The 21,386-nt window shown below is 36.2% G+C and overlaps 1 protein-coding gene and 1 long non-coding RNA gene across 2 annotated transcripts in view; one reads left to right on the top strand and one right to left on the bottom strand.

Moving 5' to 3' along the window:
* LOC135364405 (uncharacterized) overlaps positions 1-21,386 on the bottom strand; it is a 155,452-nt gene that overhangs the window by 20,355 nt on the left and 113,711 nt on the right. Inside the window, exon 3 of the long non-coding RNA XR_010411426.1 lies at positions 1,240-1,351. This is a non-coding gene — a long non-coding RNA (uncharacterized LOC135364405). The remainder of the gene's footprint in view (positions 1-1,239; positions 1,352-21,386) is intronic.
* Positions 1-21,386, top strand: part of PTPRQ (protein tyrosine phosphatase receptor type Q) — a 200,457-nt gene that overhangs the window by 97,315 nt on the left and 81,756 nt on the right. The window contains exon 26 of the mRNA XM_064590841.1: positions 6,845-7,168. Coding sequence (XP_064446911.1) covers positions 6,845-7,168 — 324 coding nt within the window. The remainder of the gene's footprint in view (positions 1-6,844; positions 7,169-21,386) is intronic.

Raw genomic sequence — 21,386 nt, 5'->3', positions numbered from 1 at the left:
TTTAAAAAAATCTATTCCCAATTATTCTTTGTTATTGTAACCTGCATTGCACTGCATATGTATATATAACATCTAACCAGCTTCTATCAAATTATACTTTTCCTAATAACTAGCTACATGGAGGCTCAGGCTTTTCTTTAAGTTTATACTTTACCAGTTAATTTCTGTTGATTGTTTTCTATTGCCTAATAGAGACTACCTAAACTCACCTCTCAAACTTTCAATGCCTTTCAATAACACAACACTTAATGGCCCCTCTTTTTTTATTATTACTTCCTTAAACTTTCTTTTCTCTAGTCTAGTATACTTTCCAGACTTTTGACAATTTGTAGTTACTTACATCTCTCCCATACCTAACGTGCTTAAACATCTTTTCTTCCACATATCTACTGATTCTTAATTCTTCCTTCAAATTATAGCCCCCAGATATTCTCTTTCCTTGAAACTTTCCTTTGGGCATCACCTATTTGTGGTGGTTTCTATTAGTTAAATTACTTTACATATATTTATGAAAAGCAGCTATTCCCTAAGACTATAATAACTTGCCCACACTGGTCAATGTGAATGATCAGTAAATGTTACTGATTAAATTCAAGTTAGTGCAAAATTTATATCTGCTATGCTGAAATTTTTTTGCACTCAACTTTATAGGAATTTCTATTTTTATATTGATTCATACTATGTTAGTGTTGGTAAACTGTAATTTTATTTGTATATGCTCATATCATATATCAGTACTTTGTGTTTCTAAAAGGATTGTAGATTATTTAAAACTAGTAGAGACAAAAATATTCTTGATAAACTAGGAAAGATTGTGTTGGTACTTTCTTAAGTTTTATAAATATAATTGTTCAGGCATCTGTTTTGTTTAAAAGAAAGTACATCTGTGGTTGAAGATAAAAATATATAGTCATAAATAAAGAATTAAAGAAACTTGGCCTTCCATGTTAGTATACTTAATCAGTTCAGTGAGAAGTCAGTACAAACCACCATAAGAATCTTATCATGGGAGGTTGGCAACTTCTAATAACTGATATTCAGAAGTTCAGAGAATAATTACACTTTATACACATTTTCATCTCCTAAGTGGAACCTACTAAATAGTCACTAAAAACTGACATGCATTTAAACCTACAACAAATATCACTTATATAGTTCTACAGACTTTCATTTCAACCATGATGAAAGTATTCCACAGATAAGAATAATTTATGAATAAAAATGTAATTTACGGAATACCTTGCCAGTGAATGTTGATCGCTTCATCACAGTTCAGTCATGTTTAGAAAATCTAAGCAAGCTGTGTGATTACTCCAGGAAGCATGGAATGATGTGTTCAAATTAGTACCATCTGTGGATAGAAAAAAATTGAGGTTTTTAGTCATTCTTAAAGAATGGAAATCTGATTCTCCATGCTAAAATGAGTGTAATCCTTTTTGTATCTGTAATTCAATAGGGCAGTTGCTTTGAAATAGTCTAGTTCAACACACAGTTTATCAAGAGAGAAGATACTGCATATAAATGCTGGTCTTTTATGAGTGTCACTGAGGTAGCCTTGCTATAAAAAAATGTTTCTGAGTTACATATTTGGCCTCAGATTAGATTTATTTTTGGTTTATCTTTCTAAATACATTTGATTGGAAAATGTGGACAAAATTTTGTACCACCTGAAAACCAAAAGACTGTTTCAATGAACCATAATTTATTCATATAGTCAAACATAAATTATTCATATAGTCAACACATATAGATACATTGAACAATTGTATCTAAGCAATACAGCACTTATTGAGTGCCCATATGTGCCAGACACTGTGTATCTGTGCAGGCTCCATCATTATGCCTGTCACATGGAAGGCAACTCAATTGTTGTTACTCTTCCTTTAGTCGGGTTACACATAATTCTTCTTGTTTCTTTGTCAAGTGAAAGAACTCTCCTTTTAGACCTTTATTTCTCTGCAGTACTCATTTGGAAAATATAGGAGTCTGTGGACCACTATTAATCCGCTGAAAATTTTTATGCATTACAAATTTTGCCATTAAAGTCTTCATTCCTATAGTCTGAACATTGGAGGCGGAAAAAAGTTGGTCATAGAACAACAATGGGCATTTAGTCATCCCTTCTGCTGAATTGGGAAAAAGATAGTCTCTTCTGCCTTCTCCAGTTCTTTGGATAACTAATGCATCCCATTTTCTTCCCATTTCTAGTTGCTTAGTAAACCCTAGGTAAAGGAAATTGAAACATGGAAGGGGCGTTTGGTGGTGGACTCAAAAAGAGGGAAATGTCTGGATCATACTCCCTGACTCCCATAGGGATAGAGCAGAGTCTATGGCTTTAATGCAAATGAAAAGTCTATATTAAACTTCTCAAGTATCCCCACTACACTTAAGATAAGACTAAAACTCTTGAATCCAGTCCAGAAGGCTGAACGTTATCTGATTCTGAACTACATCTCTAGCTTTCTATCTTCCTATCCATCTCCTTGTGGACCCAGCTATATTCTTTAAGTGCTTCTAATAGGCCATGACTTTCTTTCCCTCAGAATCTTAACACATCCTGATGTTTTCCACCTGGGAAGCTAATCTTATCTGTCAGTTCTCTGATTTAAATTAAAGCCTTTCCTGACCATCTATCTAAATGAAATCTCCGGGGCGCCGGGTGGCTCAGTCAGTTAAGCGTCTGCCTTTGGCTCAGGTCGTGATCCCAGAGTCCTGGGATGGAGCCCCACATCATGCTCCCTGCTCAGCGGGGAGTCTGCTTCTCCCACTACCTCTGCCCCTTCCTCCCACTTGTGCATGCACTTTCGCTCTCTTGCTCTCTCTCTCTCAAATAAATAAAATCTTTAAAAATAAATAAATAAATGAAATCTCCTGTTATGTCCTCTTACTTATTTGCTCATTGTTCAAAAAAATATTTATTAAGTGTCTATTTTGTTGCAAGCATTACTCCAGACCTTCAGAGACACAATCTAATATGTAGATTGATATTTGTGTATATGACATATGAATAGGCATACCACATTTTGGAGTAATTGCTCAATCTTTTTTATTGATATGAATGTAGAATCAGAACCTTTCTAGATCTTTGGAATACATATTGGAATGAAGTGGAGTTGAAAAGAGGATTAGGCCTATTTGAGGTGGGTTTTCAGAGTAGAATTAGGATTTAGAGGAGGGTGGCTATCAGTTCAAAATAATGAAGTACAAACTAAGAGAGTTATCTGAAAATAAATTTTAAAATGAATCCCCTCAAGATTTTGAGTTTCCTTTTGCTCTATATATTTAAGCAGAGTCCAGAAAAGTAGAAATTGGCCATTTTATAGAGGAAAATTGCATTAGTTTTCTATAGTTATGTCACAAATTATCACAAACTTAGTGGTTTAAAACTACACCCATTGATTATTGCACAGTTCTGTAGGTCAGAAGTCTGGGTATGTTGTGCATGGATTCCTTATCCAGAGGCTCACAAGCCAACTCAAGGTGTCAGTAAGCTATATACTCATGGGGAGCTCAGTCCTCTTCTAAGCTCACAAGCAGAATTGATTTCTTACATTTATAGGTCTGAGACACCCATTTCCTGGCTGGTTCATAGCCAAGGGCTTCTCTGAGTTCCTAGAGATGTCCTAGATTCTTTATCCTATGGCCCGTTCTACTTCTAAGCCAATAATGAATGAATTTTTATACATCAAATCTGTCTCTTGCTTAGAATATGTTCCTTCCTCTTTTGTAATGAACCAAAGAAAACTCTCTGCTTTTAAACACTCTACTTGTGCTAGAAAATCAGGTCCACTGCATAATCTCTCCCTATATTATTTATTTTTTATTTTTTTAAGTCTTTAGTTAACATACAGTATAATATTAGTTTCAGGCGTACAAATAATGATTCAACACTTCTATACAACACCTGGTGCTCATCACAAGTGCACTCCTTAATGGATTTGGTTTCTTAATTATAGATAAAAAACTTTTTCATATCAGCACCTATCAGAGCTTGGTTGAAAAACTGGATGAAGGGGCGCCTGGGTGGCTCAGTTGGTTAAGCGACTGCCTTCAGCTCAGGTCATGATCCTGGAGTCCTGGGATCGAGTCCCACATCGGGCTCCCCGCTCAGCGGTGGGTCTGCTTCTCCCTCTGATCCCCTTCCCTCTCGTGCTCTCTGTCTCTCATTCTCTCTCTGTCAAATAAATAAATAAAATCTTTAAAAAAAAAAAAAACTGGATGAAGGTGAGTGTACAGGGGCCAGGAATCTTGGGAGACATCTGCCTACATAAAGGTCAGACATAAAAAGACAAGTTGACCAAGATCATCTCTAAACTTCCTTCAAATTCTGATCCTGTCATCTTCTGATTCATTTGCCAGTTCCATGAATTCAACCACCAAAATGATCTAAAAATATATTTCTTTCTTATTGCTACCATCTTCTTTCTTTTTTTTTAGCATATCCAGTGGTATATAAATTTGTCCCTTTTTCTGTAGTGTAATTACTAGACTAGACTTGATAAAATGTACTTCTGAACATCTCCTTTTGACACCTTGATAGCTTTCCATTGCCTGACAAACTATAAGTTCCTCTAACACAGTATATCCCCAGGTTATTATATAGCTGACCTATTGTATAGTCTAGACCTTTCTACAGAACTCCAGACTCATGTATCCATCTATGTGACATCTCTTTCTGGGTATCTGGTAGGCATTTAAAGTTAACATGCTCGGGGCGCCTGGGTGGCTCAGTCGGTTAAGCGACTGTCTTCGGCTCAGGTCATGATCCTGGAGTCCCGGGATCGAGTCCCGCATCGGGCTCCCTGCTCGGCGGGGAGTCTGCTTCTCCCTCTGACCCTCCCCCCTCTCATGTGCTTGCTCTCTCTCATTCTCTCTATCAAATAAATAAATAAAATCTTTAAAAAAATAAAAAAAAAAAAAATAAAGTTAACATGCTCAAAATAAATTCGTAATCTCTCTCCCCAAAGCTTACTCCTTCCACATCATCTTGGTTAATAATGACTTCAACCTTCTGTTTGCTCAGTCCAGAGGCTTTAGAGCTTTCCTCTACTCTCTCCTTCCTTTACACCCCACATGTCACACATCAGCAAATCCTGTCAACTCCCCTTTAAAATATGTTCAGAATCTGAATGCTTCCTTTCATTTCTTCTGCTGTGATCCCCACCAGGCCATCATGATCTGTTGTGTTGACATTGAAACAGCCTACTAATTGCTCTCCCTGTTTGTACCCTTCTATCCCTTCAGTCCATAATCAGCACAGTAGTTGGAGTGATTGTGTGAAAACAAGTTAGAGCCTGTCATTCCTCTGCTCAAATGAATGTCATAAGAATGTCCTACAATGTCGTATACAATCTGGCCTTCATTATTTCTTCTCAGACCTCAACTCCTACTAGCCACACTGGCCTCCGTGTTATTCTTCAAATATACCAAGGATGGTTCCAACTTAGGGCTTATAATCATGCATTTTCCCTTGCCAGGAATGTTCTTTTTTCAAATATTCCCATGGTTTGTTCCCCCACCTTCATCAGGAACTTCATGCCTTCTAATCAGTGAGGCCTACTCAGTTAAAAATTTTAATATCCCTGGATCATCTTTCTCTCCTTCTTCCTTTCCTTATTTCTCCCCAAAACACTAATCATCATCCAAAATACTATATACAATACTCACTTATACTTTTATTGTATATAAATATCCTGAATGTAAATTACACAAGGGCAGGGACTTCTGTCTGGTTTATTCATTGTATACCCAGCACCTACGATAGCACTTGGCACAAATTAGGTGCTCATTAGATATTTATTGAATCCTGAATTAATATGATATATTTAAGAATGAATGAGTTTTCCAACTTATTTTCTTATTTTTAAGTGTGACTATTGTCATATAGTTTTTACTGATTATGTCATTTTCATACAAGTCATTGTTACCATTCTATCTTAGTCTTCTAAGCAAAAGCCTTTGCACATATGCAGGAAAGGCATGGTTGAAGAAAGTACTTATGTCACTTAGTTCATTGTTCTTTCATGTTCCTAACCATAACATGCTTGTATTACTTGTTCAATAAGTGGCTGTTTCTTGAAAATAAGACATAAGCCTTTTATATCTTGAATCCTTCATACCAGGCTCAGAGCCTCACAGGTGGTATACAAATAGCAAACCAGTGGTCAATATGAAATCTAATAGGTGACCCCAAGTAGGACCCTATGATTGTAGATGATATACAGATACCTTTGTCTGTGTATTAATATCAGTGTGCTGGATGATGTTCTAGAAAGTGTTTTGTCAAATTAATTTATCAGTTTTGTCAAATTTAAGTATATGCAAGATAAAATAAAAATAAACTAATATGTAAATTATTAATTCTGCTAATAACACTGTTTATTTAGAATTATTGTATAATCAATATTTACTATATATAAGATGTATTTGTGTCTATCCAGACATTTAAATGTAAGTATGTCTTTCTTGGGAACTGAATATTAAAACTCAGTCCATACCCAGGGAAGTACATAAGATTAAATGAGCATACAATTTTCTTTGTACTAGTGTTTATATATGAAGCCAAAGTAAGTTTATATGAGATTCTTATGAGTCAGTTTGGGAACAAAATTGGGAATTAATCAAATCATAGTTGTTTTGTCCTATGCCTTTTGAATCAATGGTCTCTGAAGCATCACCTTAAGGTTCTGCTCATTAAATGTGGTGATGCTAATCTAAAGTCAGTTGTAATAAGAGATTGCCACTAGGTGCATAATAAAGACATATTTTTGAATGCATTTCTTCCTTCTGTTTGACGGTTTTTGGTAATTCTAATTGTTTTCAATTTTTCTCCTTTAACTTTTAGTTCCCAGTGTTCCCACAAATATTGTTTTTTCTAATGTTCGATCAACTAGTGCAACATTAACATGGATGAGACCTGACACTATTCTTGGCTACTTCCAAAACTACAAGATCACCACTCAGCTGCGGGCTCAGAGATGCATAGAATGGGATTCTGAAGAATGTGTTGAATATCAAAAAATTCAATACCTTTATGAAGCTGACTTAACTGAAGAGACAGTGTATGGATTAAAGAAATTTAGGTGGTACCGATTCCAGGTGGCTGCCAGCACCAATGCTGGCTATGGCAATGCTTCCAACTGGATATCTACACAAACCCTTGCTGGTCGTAAGTATTACCTTGTATATGTGTTTATACGTTTGCATTCAAGAAAAAGCTCTTTGAATGCTTTTCCACAGAAATCACTCCAAGTATAGGTACTGATTGCTCTTGCAACTTGAGTTTTATATCTTAAAAATAACTAGTACCTTACTAGTTCAGACAGCATCGTTAATCATAATTACCTAAATAAATTTGTTACTTATCCTGAATACTATCTCCATGGAATTGTGATGCTTCCATGCAAAGGAAATACATATATATATATTTATAAATAAATAAGTACATATATATACACACACTGATAGCTGTTGAATTAATGATTTTTACTTAATACAATTTTGTGTAAAATCACTGAACATGAAAATTACTGAATTAGTGTATAAACTAATGCATGTAATAACATTTGTTTTTAATTTAATTGAATCCCAATGGGAAACTCAATTTCAGACATTATTAGTTAAGGCTTTTCTCAGACTTTCAGAGTTCGACCAAAGTCCTAGAGTCTTCTCTTGCAATAAAGCATTTTGGGCCTCTCTTGTAGTATATTATTAGGTTATACTCATTGCCATTGAGCACCCTTTGTCCATACCTACATTTTCCCTTCATATCTGGATGCTCTGCTGCTTTTAAGCCAGACTTTACAACTTTTTCAGTGACTTTAGGGATACACACACACACACCCACAACAGCTGAGATAGGTCTCTCAGCAAGCAGCTTTTCAGCTTGTGCTTTATACCTATATAAAATTCTGAGGCAAAGAAATACCAAGGGTTCAACTCTGAGTTTGAGATGTGGAGAAGGAAAAAACACAGAAAAGAAACACAAAATAATTTCTCAAAATTATTCTGCCATCTACCCATTTTTAGAACTTTTGTACTCAAGAAAGAGCTCTTTAAATGCTTTTCCATAGAAATTATTCAAAGTATGGTAAAAATGCTATTATAACTTTAGTTTTATATTTTAAAACTAATTGTTACCCTACTTGGTTAGATAACATGATTAACCATGAGTGAGTAAATAAATTTCTATTATTTATCCTAAACAGTATCTACATAGAATTATAATGGCTTCCATGAAAAACAAATAAATTGTAAGTCAAGTGCTGTGAAAGCCAGACCTGCACTGTCCGAAATGCCATTTCCACCCCAAGCCATCCTGAGCAAATTTCAAGTTGCCCAGGTCACCCAATCGCAATACCCTCCCACATAAGCCATCCAAATAGGGACCTTATGTTACCATTCTTCTATCTTGATCAAGACTGTTACTAGGTGATTCTTTTCAAATCCAAATCACATTTTCCTAAAATTTTTTGGTACCTGTAAGTAGAGTACCAAAGAGAGATACAGTGAGATTTTCAGTGATAAATAGATGCTGTTGTAGGACTTTATAGATAAACTTTGATCTAGAGACTTTATTTTTTAGGTTACTAAATGTATTCCCAGGAATGCCTGGTGTAATTTTTGTATAATAAATTTCCAATCAATATTTGTTAATGCAATTCAACATTTGAGATAGAATCCAAACAACTCAGCTTTCAACACAATTATCCAGCCACTCCTCCTTGTAGCACTTTGACTCTAGGTTTCTGTAATATCTGCCCTTCTTTTTTTTTCTCCTATCACCCTGGTAGGTCTTTCTCAGTCTCCTTTGCTCATTCCTTTTTTAAATCTAAGTGTTGGAGTGCCCAGATATCTATATTTGACCCTTTTTTGTATCAACACACAACCCCTAGGAGATCTTACCTTGAAGTGATTTTATCCTGTCCTATGACTTTAAGGTCTACTGATACAGTGATCATTCTCAAATATCTGTTTCTAGCTCTGACTCGTCTTACTATTATCACTGCATTAACCTAACTGACCTCCTGAGCTTCCAGGCTGATCTTTTAAACCTAAATCAGATGATGTCACTTCCTTGTTTAAAGCCATCCAATGGATTTCCATTGCTTTAGAATAAAATTCAGATTTCTTTTTTTTAAAGATTTTATTTAATTATTTGTCAGAGAGAGAGAGAGAGAGAGAGAGAGAGCACAAGCAGGGGGAGAAGCAGGCAGAGGGAGAAGCAGGCTCCCCACTGAGCAGGGAGTCCTATGTGGGGCTCGATTCCAAGACCCTGGGATCATGACCTGAGCCGAAGGCAGGCAGTTAACCAACTGAGCCACCCAGGTGTCCCAAATTCAAATTTCTTAACATTATCAACAAAGTCCTATATGACTTGGGCCTTTGCACCCCCCTGGAATGTTCTTTTGACTGGAATGTTCTTTCACCCCAGCCTCACATGAGCAGCTTTTCATAATGTATACCTCTACTTAAATGATTCCTGCTCAGAATGGATTTCCCTGACCACCCAATCTAAAACAACTTTGCAGTCTTTTTCTAAAATATCATGTTATCCTAATGAGCATTTATAATTATGTAATAGCTTTTAATTTTTATTTGTTTTTAGAATCTGTCTTGACCATTGCTATTTCTTATTGCCTAGAGAATGGTGCCTGGTAAGAGTAGGTACTCTATTACTATTTCCTAAGTGAGTTAAACTTGATGGGGTAAACTCAAGTGGGTAGGAGAGAATGAACTGTTTTCAAGTTCAGGTGATACTGAGGTTGATGGTGCCATAACACAGAAAAGAAAAAAAATCAAATTTGGATTGGTTTAGTCAGTAAGCATGGTTATTTTGAACCTGTTGGTTTTGAGAAGAAATAACTATTCTAGTCCAATTAACTAGAAAACAGAATACATGCTAAGAGATAAGAATGTAGGAAAATAGGGATTTCAGTTGCATCAACCTGGAAAATCACAAATGAAGATTTGGCTTAAAAATGGGACACTGGGGCGCCTGGGTGGCTCAGTTGGTTAAGCGACTGCCTTCGGCTCAGGTCATGATCGTGGAGTCCCTGGATCGAGTCCCGCATCGGGCTCCCTGCTCGGCAGGGAGTCTGCTTTGCCCTCTGACCCTATCCCCTCTCATGTGTTCTCTCTCTCTCATTCTCTCTCTCTCAAATAAATAAAAAAAAATCTTTAAAAAAAAAATGGGACACTGAATGGGGTACCTGGGTGGCTCAGTCGGTTGAGCATCTGCCTTTGGCTTGGGTTATGATCCCAGGGTCCTGGGATAGAGCCCTACATTGGACTCCCTCCTCAGCGGGGAGTCTGCTTCTCCCTCCCCTCTGCTGCTCCCCCTGCTTGTGCTCTCTCCCTCTCTCTCTCAAATGGATAATAAGGTCTTTAAAAAAAAATTTTTTTTTAAAAATGGAACATTGACTGAATGAATAAACTTTAAAGTCCTGAGGCAACTGGAAGTTAACTGAAGGGGTACTATAATGAATGAAGTAGGCTGATGCAAGGCAATTGGGAGTGGTGGAAACCGTGACAAATTAACAGAGAATGTGCTATTTAAAAGCTAATAACTGTCCTATAGACAGGTCATGCCATTAGGACTTCTGATGTTTTCAGAGAAACAGGAAATTTAGATTTTTTTTTATGTGAAAATGCTCAGTTTCTTGCTTATAACAATTTGGCCTTTTTTTTTTTTTACTTCTTTTTTTAAAAATTTTTTTATTGTTATGTTAATCCCCATACATTACATCATTAGTTTTAGATGTAGTGTTCCATGATTCATTGTTTGTGCATAACACCCAGTGCTCCATGCAGAACGCGCCCTCCTCAGTACCCATCACCAGGCTAACCCATCCTCCCTCATGGCTAACCCATCGTCTCTCATGGTTCGTCTACCCCTCCGATTTCCCCCCTTCATTCTTCCCTCCTGCTATCTTCTTCTTTTTTTTTTTTTTCTTAACATATATTGCATTATTTGTTTCAGAGGTACAGATCTGAGATTCAACAGTCTTGCACAATTCACAGCGCTTACCAGAACACATATCCTCCCCAGTGTCTATCACCCAGTCACCCCATCCCTCCCACCCCACCCCCCACTCCAGCAACCCTCAGTTTGTTTCCTGAGATTAAGAATTCCTCATGTCAGTGAGGTCATATGATACATGTCTTTCTCTGTTTGACTTATTTCGCTCAGCATAATACCCTCCAGTTCCTTCCACGTCATTGCAAATGGCAAGATCTCATTCCTTTTAATGGGTACATAATATTCCATTGTATATATATACCACATCTTCTTTATCCATTCATCTGTCGATGGACATCTTGGCTCTTTCCATAGTTTGGCTATTGTGGACATTGCTGCTATAAACATCGGGGTGCACGTACCCTTTCGGATCCCTACTTTTGTATCTTTGGGGTAAATACCCAGTAGTGCAATTGCTGGATCATATGGTAGCTCTATTTTCAACTTTTTGAGGAACCTCCATACTGTTTTCCAGAGGGGCTGCACCAGCTTGCATTCCCACCAACAGTGTAGGAGGGTTCCCCTTTCTCCGCATCCCCGCCAACATCTGTCATTTTCTGACTTGTTAATTTTAGCCATTCTGACTGGTGTGAGGTGGTATCTCATTGAGGTTTTGATTTGGATTTCCCTGATTTGGATTTTTTTTTTAAATTTAAAATCATTTAGTTGTTTAAACTAAGCATACCAGTAGCCCAGATCTGGCCTGTGGACAGCTACTTTGGAGACTTTAGTTAACTAGACCTTCTGCCTGCACTGGTAAGGTCTGAGGATTCAGACATTGAGGATTCCCATCCTGACACTGAGGATTCCCATCCTACTCTTTACCATCATGTCACTTGGATAATACCTGCTTTTACCTCTTACAGTGAGCCAGCAAGTGGATTTTCTGAATGCATCATCTCTTCAAGCACACTAGACATAATGATAAATGTTCAGTTAGCATAAAATGACAATTAGCATGATTAATTCAGAATCTGCTAAATGAACTGCAAAGCTGAGTTTTCAAAGAATCTCACAGTCTTAATTTGAAAATTTAGGAATTTTTCCTTTTGAGTGTCATTGCTTCCACCTGGTCTCCCCTCCTCCTTAACCCCTTTTTAAGATCTGTGATCAACTCACTAGAATTAGATCATTTTCAATTTCCTACTACTCCATTTTGCTCATTTTGGCCTAAAGGAATAATGGTAGATTATTGCAAACTTTCTGCAATCAGTGTGAGCTTTTTTTTTTTTTTAAGCATTATTTTCCTAGTTTTACCAGGATTGTCTCCCTTTGTCATTGGTGGTTAGCTGGTTGGTTAGTTCTTGGTGCAATGGAGAAAGTAATCTTGGCTTCTCTTCATCCCAGCTTCCAGGTGCCTCTCTACAGAGCACTAGTTTGTCTTTTATCTGGTACTTTTCTTCTCCCTGGATCAAGTATCTCATTGCCACAATTTGAATTCACCATCAGAGAATACTTGAGTATGAAGATATTTATCAATATTTAAGTAGGTTGTCTATACTAATCTTTTTCCCTTTCTCTTTTTCTTTCTGCTTGAGAGCTGATTTTCTACTTTGTTGTTTATCAGTAGAATAAAAAAATTCTTCTTATTTTAGTTCCAGAGGATACATGGAAAGTGCCTTTCAACACTGTGATTTAGAGAGAAAAGTAAAAAAGTTTATGTATTTCAGAATTGTGACAACAGGGGCGCCTGGGTGCCTCAGTCGTTAAGCGTCTGCCTTCAGCTTAGGTCATGATCCCAGGGTCCTGGGATTGAGCCCCGCATCGGGCTCCCTGCTCAGCGGGAAGCCTGCTTCTCCCTTTCCCACTCCCCCTGCTTGTGTTCCCTCTCTCGCTGTCTCTCTCTCTCTGTCAAATAAATAAAAAAATTAAAAAAAAAAAGAATTTGTGACAACAGACATATGATTTTTCTTGGCATTTGCAAACTTACTCGCTTTTCACCTGAGTATTTGTATGTATGGGAATAATAAATTGTATAAGTTATTAGAATGAGTTGGTTACCCCTTTTCTCAGGAATGGAGAAGACATTTTTCTGAATTGTGTGTGTATATATATACATATATTCATACACACATATATATACACACACATATATCTGAATTTCATAATTATACAGTGAGAGAAAAGTTTTATTTATTATATTAAGCCCAGGAGAGATCATCTGAGATTGCATTTGATATGAAAGACAAAAAGACACTACACATATTATTGCCAGATAATAAAAATAGTGAACTAATATATGATACAAGAATAAAATAAATTAGGTGGCTCAGTTGGTTAAGCATCTGCCTTCAGCTCAGGTCATGATCCTGGGGTCCTGGGATTGAGCCCCATGTTGGGCTCCCTGTTCAGCAAGGAGTCTGCTTCTCCCTCTCTCTCTGCCCCTGCTCGTGTGCTCTCTTTCTCTCTCCAATAAATAAATAAAATCTTTTAAAAAAAGGAATAAATTAAAATAGTCCAGCAACAAAAATCTTGATAAGCAGTAATGCTTTTAAGATAAAAAATAAATAATGATTGGGTGTTTATTCTGAATATTAAAGATGAAAAGTATTAAAGACATTTTGTAAAGAAAGTAATCTGAGTGAAGAAAATTAATGTTTTGTAATATCAGTCATTATTCAAAAGAGTGTTATGTTGTTTCATAATCTGATATAAGAAGATAAAATGAAAATGAACAATTTCTCTCAATGATAGGAAAGACTAAACAACAGTATAAATTAGTATAAATCACTATTTCATATGTGTGCATTTCTAATGGCATTGAGTTGCACATAAGCACTTAGTAATAGGCCCTCATATCAAAAAGCCTGGAACTTCTTGAAATGACCTGGAAACTGATGGTTAGTTTGATATCAACTTTTTCAAAATTTTGAATTCAAAATTCAAAAACTGAATAACTCTGAAAGACCACCCAGTCTGAATAATAAATATTATAAAAATGTTCTGAAATGGCCTGTAGAATAAGAAAATATATAGTATTATCTCTCTTTGCACCCATAAAGAAGAGTATTCAAATTGAAGATCCAAGAAGCAAAGTTAGAATGCAAACAAAGAATTAAATTGGGTTACTTTCTACATTTGAATCTACCACTGTAAACTGGCGTGAAGAAAGGAAACAATATTCAGCCAACTCAAGCTAACATTTCTTTCTCCCACATACTCTGATCTAGATAAGTGAAGCCAAATTGCTTTTCTCCTTAAGTCATCTATATAATAGCCGTAACTCTCTACTTCATGCTGAGTGTGTATAAATACAAACATAATCACAAAAATTACAAATGGCAGAAATATTTAACTTGAGACATTAAAGTCTTGCAGATTATTTTACTCATCTCTTTTTTTCTGATTATCCTTATACTCAAAAGCCATTTGAGTTGTGTGGGGGAGGAATGTAGAATGGAAAACTATTAAATATCTCCATGGTGCACAATAAGTTCTTATAATGCTGAGGAAATGTACAACTTTAAAAGAGTGTGGGTGTGAAATTAGTATGGAATGAAATGAGACTCTCATAATGTGCATCTCCTATAGACCACCAGGACTGGAAGACAGCAAGAAAGGAAAATTCCTGGGGTAACACTTAGGTTGTGAAAACCACAGGATACCATACTCATGAGGAATTTTAACTACCCAAACATCTGTTAGGTTAAAAAAAATTTCAACAAAACATGCCTCATCAAAGAGGCTTCCAAGGAATGCAACTTTATGATCTAAAAAGAAGAAAAACTAAATAGAGGGAAAAATATGCCTTAACAATTTTTAAAAATAAGAAATGGTTACTGAGCTACTATATATTCAATTATTTTCCTTAATTTATTCTAAATGGTGTAATGCACTTATAACGTGATAAGTGCTATCATAACAAAGGTAGATATTATCCCTTCTCTAAAGAAGCAATTATATAAAGATAAGAAGAGATGTTAGCCATAAATAAATAGGAAAATATAATCCAAGACATAAAGAAGCCCATTTAGTGGCAATGCATTTTTAGAATGGCTCTAACCTGCTGCCACTAGAAGAAATGATTATAATTTATTCTAGACATGATGGTTGTACTTCTGTGAAATGAGTTAGATGCTATTGAAAGCCTTCTCAGTTGCCTGAATCTCCCAAATGTGTGGTTCAAGAGGACATCTCTCTACTAGGCCTGTAGGTTGAAGTAACTGCTATGACTGCTTAGGTTTCCACAGACATGTCAGACCCCATATACCACTGCCCCCGCCCCACTGCAAACCTTGCCTGCCTTTGTGTTCCCTGTTTCAGTGCATTGTACCATTGTTCATTTAATTGTTCATGCCAGCCACCTAGGAATCGTTAATTATTTCTAGCCGTCTCCCATCCCCCACCCCCAAGTCCATACCTGAGTCCTATTGAATTTACCTTCTAAGTACTTCTTGAATTTATTTTCCTCTGTTAACATCTCTAAATCCAGACTCTTAAAATTAATTTCCTAGATTATTACAAAGGTATCTAAATGATCTTTCTTGTCCCATTTTCTCTACCCGAACCCAGGTTTTGAATACACCTATCTGACAATGTTTTTCCCCTGCTTAAAATCTTTAAGTTTTCTATTTTCCTGTTTTATAAAAATCATACTTTTTAGTATGCTCTATGAGGTAGGTCATCTGTGATTTTGCTTATATTCCCCTTGCTCTTTCTCTTTTGTGCTCCAGAATCTTTGCTGTTCTTTCTTACTGTCCTTTGTGTCTTTTTTTTTTTTTTTGAGAACAGCTTCCTTTTCTTTATATTTCTCACCAAACATCTCTTTTGCAAACCCTTCCATGAATTCCTCTTTCCACTCCCACAGCTCGAAAATTGTTTCTCAAATACCGAACATTTTGCTTCATAATTGTTTTTCTCTCTCTTTTGTAGAACTCTAAGCTCCTTAAAACCAGAGATGACTAGGGGTGCCTGGGTGGTGCCCTCAGTTGAGCGTCAGACTCTTGGTTTTGGCTCAGGTCATGATCTCAGGGTCTTGAGATCAAGTCCCGTATTGGGCTCCATGCTCTGCACAGACTCTGCTTGAGATTCTCTCTCTCTCTCCCTCTGCCCCTCCCACTCATGTACTCTCTCTCTCTCGCTCAAATAAATAGATAAATCTTAAAAAAAAAGCAGAGATAACTAGGTGATCATGTGTTATGTATGTTTCCACCCTCCATGCCTACTCAGTATCTAAGACTAAATGATTATGGCATTTGGACTTGAGGAAGGCATTTGACTTCATGTGAAAGTATTTCAATTCCAAAATTCTCCATTGCAAAATAGTTCATACTAATTCTTTTCTTCATTTTTTGTATATAATTTGTCTTTCAAATACTTACATGGTTATAGCCAAAATTAAAATTCTCTCAGTTACTATGTTTAACATGTTCAGCTTCTTTTATTTCACAAAACCAGTCTATTTTATATTGCTCATATTGTTTTTATTTTTCCTTTTCATTAGCATAGTAAGTATAATTACTGCACTTAGGAAAGAAATATGCATGTCAAACAGTAAAGGAAAATACATGCCTATTTCAGAAGCATTAACAGTATCTAAATGATTAACTGAGATAATAAACTTAATGTATTTGTATAGCAAGGTGGTATCATAGTAGATTGATAGTCCATGAAGAAAACAAAAGAGAACAATGTCTAAATTTGGGCTGCTAAATATGATTACAAAGAGAAGATATTGGGTGAAATCATAATTTAAATGACAAAATAGTAAGCATATAAAATTAAAGAATTTAATAGAGCATTCAACTATATATTCAACTCAGAAGAGGTTTTGCCAGATTATTAAACAAGTTTTCAGAGTTTAAATAAAAATATTTTAGGGGCGCCTGTGTGGCTCAGTTGTTAAGCATCTGCCTTCAGCTCGGGTCATGATCCCAGCATCCTGGGATTGAGCCCTGCATCGGGCTCCCTGCTCAGCGAGGATCCTGTTTCTCCCTCTCCCACTCCCCCTGCTTGTGTTCCCTCTCACTGTGTCTCTCTCTGTCAAAGAAATAAAATTGTTAAAAATAAATATTTTAGGGGCACCTGGGTGGCTCAGATGGTTAAGCGTCTGCCTTCGGCTTAGGTCATGGTCCCAGGGTCCTGGGATCGAGCCCCGTATTGGGCTCCCTGCTACGCAGGAAGCCTGCTTCTGCCTCTCCCACTCCCCCCTACTTGTGTTCCCTCTCTCTCTGTCTCTCTCTGTCAAAAAAAAAAAAAAAAAGAAGAATGGCAACAATAGCTAAACTTATCAAGTTGTTATGTGCTGGTTCTATTCTAAGAACTTTACACACATTGATTCATTCATGAATCAATTTATTTATTTCTAGGGTAGAGTCTGTGCTCTTATATCTTGAATAGGACTTCAGCAAAGCCTCCTGGTGATATGAAAGTACCACAAAAAAGAAGCAGAGAGAGGCACCTGGGTGGCTCAGTGGGTTAAGCATCTGCCTTTGGCTCAGGTCATGATCCCAGGATCCTAGGATCAAGTCCCTCATCATGCCCCCTGTTCAGTAGGGAGTCTGCTTCTCCCTCTCCCTTTGCCCCTCCCTCTGCCCCTTCTCTCTCTCTCTTGCTCACTCTCACTCTCTCAAATAAATAAAATCTTAAAAAAAAAAAAGAAGCAGAGAGGTGCTATGTAGGATTACAAAGAGAAGCTATCCAGGTTAAATAGTAATTTAAAGGAAATACTAGTAAACATTTAAAATTAAACTATTTGCTAAAGCATCCAATTCAATATTTAGTGTTCAAAAAAAGCTTTTGCCAAACCTTAAGCAAGTTTTCCAGAATATAAAAAATATTTTGAAATCCCATTTGCATGCATAAATGCAATGTCTTTTTCAGCAAAAGCGCTAAGAACCAAACAGTTAAAAGAAATTTTAAGGATTATTATTATGTGATATTATTAACTTCAACAACTAGGACTAAAACAGACATGAAGATATTAGACAAGCTTCTAGTATATAATCCAACAATCTCCGTTCGCAAACAGATTGGATGGGACTTTTCTTCAGACTACACTTTCAGTTTCTTTTCTCTTTGCTGATACACCTGATAGTTATCTTATCTACATACAATGAATGGAAGGATGAAATAGGGACATTTATCTTGGTCCCAATACTCCATTGTGGTGATGCCTCGTCTGTATTATTCCAGGTGGTTCCTTCGCAGAGCTTCTATGTTCTTATGGAATACAGTGGCCTATTATTACTGTGGAAACTTTGGGAATGGGAGGGAGTGACAGTAGGGAGAAAACTCGCCATAATTTATCCAGAATTAAAATTAATGGAAGGTAGGAGGAGACCAGTGTGTGGAGTGTGTATTGGCTGGATGCACATTCCCATGTTTATCACCACCAGCTCCCAAACCCTCCTCCACTGCTTCCCTAGCCCTCACAGAAGCAGTAATTTAATCCCTGCCCAGGCTTCTGATTCAGTTAAGTCTGGGATGTGACTTTAGAATTTGCTTTTCTGACAATTTCCCAGGTAATATTGATGCTGCTTGTGTGGAGACCACGTTTTGAGAACCACTGTTGTAGAAAGTTATTTTATAAACGTGATGTTATTCTAGAAAAAGATGTATTATCTGATCCTAAAAGCAATAGTACTAATATCAGAATATTTTTATTCTTACCTGGCATTACTAGTGTTGGAAGTGAGAGTTTTTTGTATTTTGTATTTTTTTCAACTTAAGCCAGAATGAAATGACTCAGAAAATTACTCATTACACATCACAGAAAATGGTCATTCAGTGAGGTCTAATACTATGAGCATCCATGAATCATTCTCAGTACTCATCAAGCAGTCTAATTAGACAGATTCTTAGGCTTAAAATATTTGCCTTTGTGATGCCATCTTGCTGTTGGAAAATGTAACTATAAAACAAAATTAAGGTCCTATAGAATGGTAGGAAATATTTTATACACCAACCATATTGTCCCATATTAGGCAGTGAGATCACTGGGCTTTAGGGAAACATTCAACACCAGGGAAGGATAGCTGATTAATGTAGTGTTGTAACCAGTAGGATATGTTCTAGGATGCTCTTGGCCTGCATACATATATTCAGTCTAATTGCTGAACTTCAGGTCCCTTGATGAGCTGAATTATTTAAAATGCAAGGAATCCACTCAAACCACCCAGCCAATTAGATTTCCTCTAGTCCTGAGAGACAAGTAAAACTTAAAGCTAATTCTTCCAGGTATGCTGAATCAAAGCCAACTCACAGTCCTAGGGGCTAATACTTGTATAAGCTAAGAAAGAATGGAGTCCTCATGTAGTGATGATAGTAGCTAGGAATGTGGTAGTCTACTCTACCAAATCCTGAAACCAAAATACCCTGAAGGGTAGACCCTTGAAATAAGCTTTAAGCTTAACTTAAATCCAAATAGATATACAGACAATTTAAATCACATGTGTGCAGAGCTCAAGATTTTCTGTCTTGTGAGTTGTTGTCAAATCATTTATTTAGTTATGTTTATTCTTTTAGGAAAGTCACAATAGCATGGTGCACTAAAAAAAACTATATAATATTTTTTACATTTTTCATCATTAAATTTGCAGGGATCTGCAGAAGGCAAAATTACTAATAAGTCTTTGAATGTGCTTATTTTGAAAGTATAGTATTAGACACACCAAAATATATGGTTCTTAATCAAACTGGCATAGACTTGGGGGCATTAAAACTCTTATATGTATGAGGCAAAATGATGGTCTATCCAGACTCACCTTTCAGCTAACACACTTAGCATGGGGACACAGATGGATGGGAAAGATGACCCTGACCCACATAAGACCCACATTCCTGTGCAAGGATAGAAGCATGATAATCAGGAAATGATGGTTGTTAGTTACAGAAAATGCATTATTGTGAAAACCAGGGGAAAAGTGCTTATGAGAGGAAGTGATTGGATTATGGGGAATGAGAGAATAAAGATAGATCATTCCTACTGAGTAAATTGCTGTGATTTATAAGAGAAAGGGTATAGTGATATCTTGGCCCATTACTGACCAGATTCATTTCACAAACAATCCTAAATCAGAATGTGACAGTTTATGGGGAGACAAACAAAGTCTTCCAAAGATGCTTATACGTTACTAAGCTTTTAAACTGGCATATTTTCGTCTCCCCACACCTTTACTGTTTTAAGGTTCCTTGGTTTTGCTGGTTGACATTTATAATTGTGATTTTGCATTCTCCCTTATATGACTCTAGTAATAGTTTACTACACATTGGAATAAAAGAGAAAAAATACTCATATATTTTATTATATATTTTTGGAATTTTGAGAATTTCCAAAAGAATATTACCTAAAAAAATTTGAAAATATCTTATGCTTAAAAGTATTCTATAATATTTGGGCAATATTAAAATAATTAGATATTGTTTTATAACAGATGAGCATTTTGGTATTCTATATATTTCTCTTAAATTATCTATGAATTAAGTGATTGTCTTTAATTGCTTTATACAGATAAAATAAGAATCAGTTATATGCATATAATATATTCCTATATCAGTTTAGTTTATTTTTTTAATTCAGATTTAGGAATTCTTATGTCATATTCTAATCCTTCAAGAATACAGATCGATATACTACATTCTAAGAAATTTTTCACAAAGAATTCAACACAGGAAACACTTGTATAAAAAAAACAGGCCATTTCATCAAGTTTACTGAAAATGCAGATGTTGTTTAGAGTGTTTCTTAAAAAAGAAAAAAAGAAAAAGTCCTTAGGAAAAGTTCAAGAAATGGCATTAAAGCACAGCTCAGTGAGGGGCTAAATACCTTGCCTTTTTCTTATAATGATTTATTAGTGTATAGAACTGAAAATATTGCGTAGTCCAGTTGGTTAGGGTGTGCCATGAATGATCTTTAAATGTCATTTTTCTCTCAGCTCTGCTTGGGGTAGCAGACGCTCCCTGATGAGGGCTTGACTACTAGTATTTAAGGAATGATTGCAGGGTTGACATTTTCCTATGAAAGACAAGAGTTGAAGTAAGGCTTCATACTGCTTTCTGAGCTATGTAGACACAGACATACTTGCAAGACTAGGCAAGGTTTACCTTGGGAAATGGTTTTGGATCTGCCCTCACTTGAGACCCAAAAGATCCAAACTATAGAGCAGAGGAGATGTAGACATATTTCCTTGGAAATTTTTCCAAAGACAGGCTACCATCAACATAGTCACAGAAAAATCTCATCAACTTTCTTAGTCACAGAAAATTATCAGTAAACTGTCTGTGATATCTGTCAATAATGTATCATCTTGCCTGCCTGCTAGAGTGAGTTTGGTTTAAAAGTTAGTCCCAATAGCCATTGAATTGGTATACTTTATAGAAGTATATGAATTAGATTCTGGAGATAATATTTCCTCTTTGGATCTCA

The sequence above is a fragment of the Mirounga angustirostris genome, unplaced genomic scaffold, assembly GCF_029215605.1.
Source record: "Mirounga angustirostris isolate CCGP_5_RB_7025 unplaced genomic scaffold, mMirAng1.0.hap1 SCAF_5, whole genome shotgun sequence".
Taxonomy (NCBI): domain Eukaryota; kingdom Metazoa; phylum Chordata; class Mammalia; order Carnivora; family Phocidae; genus Mirounga; species Mirounga angustirostris.
The sequence above is the reverse complement of the archived record's forward strand: the minus strand, read 5'-3'. Positions and strand labels throughout refer to the sequence as shown.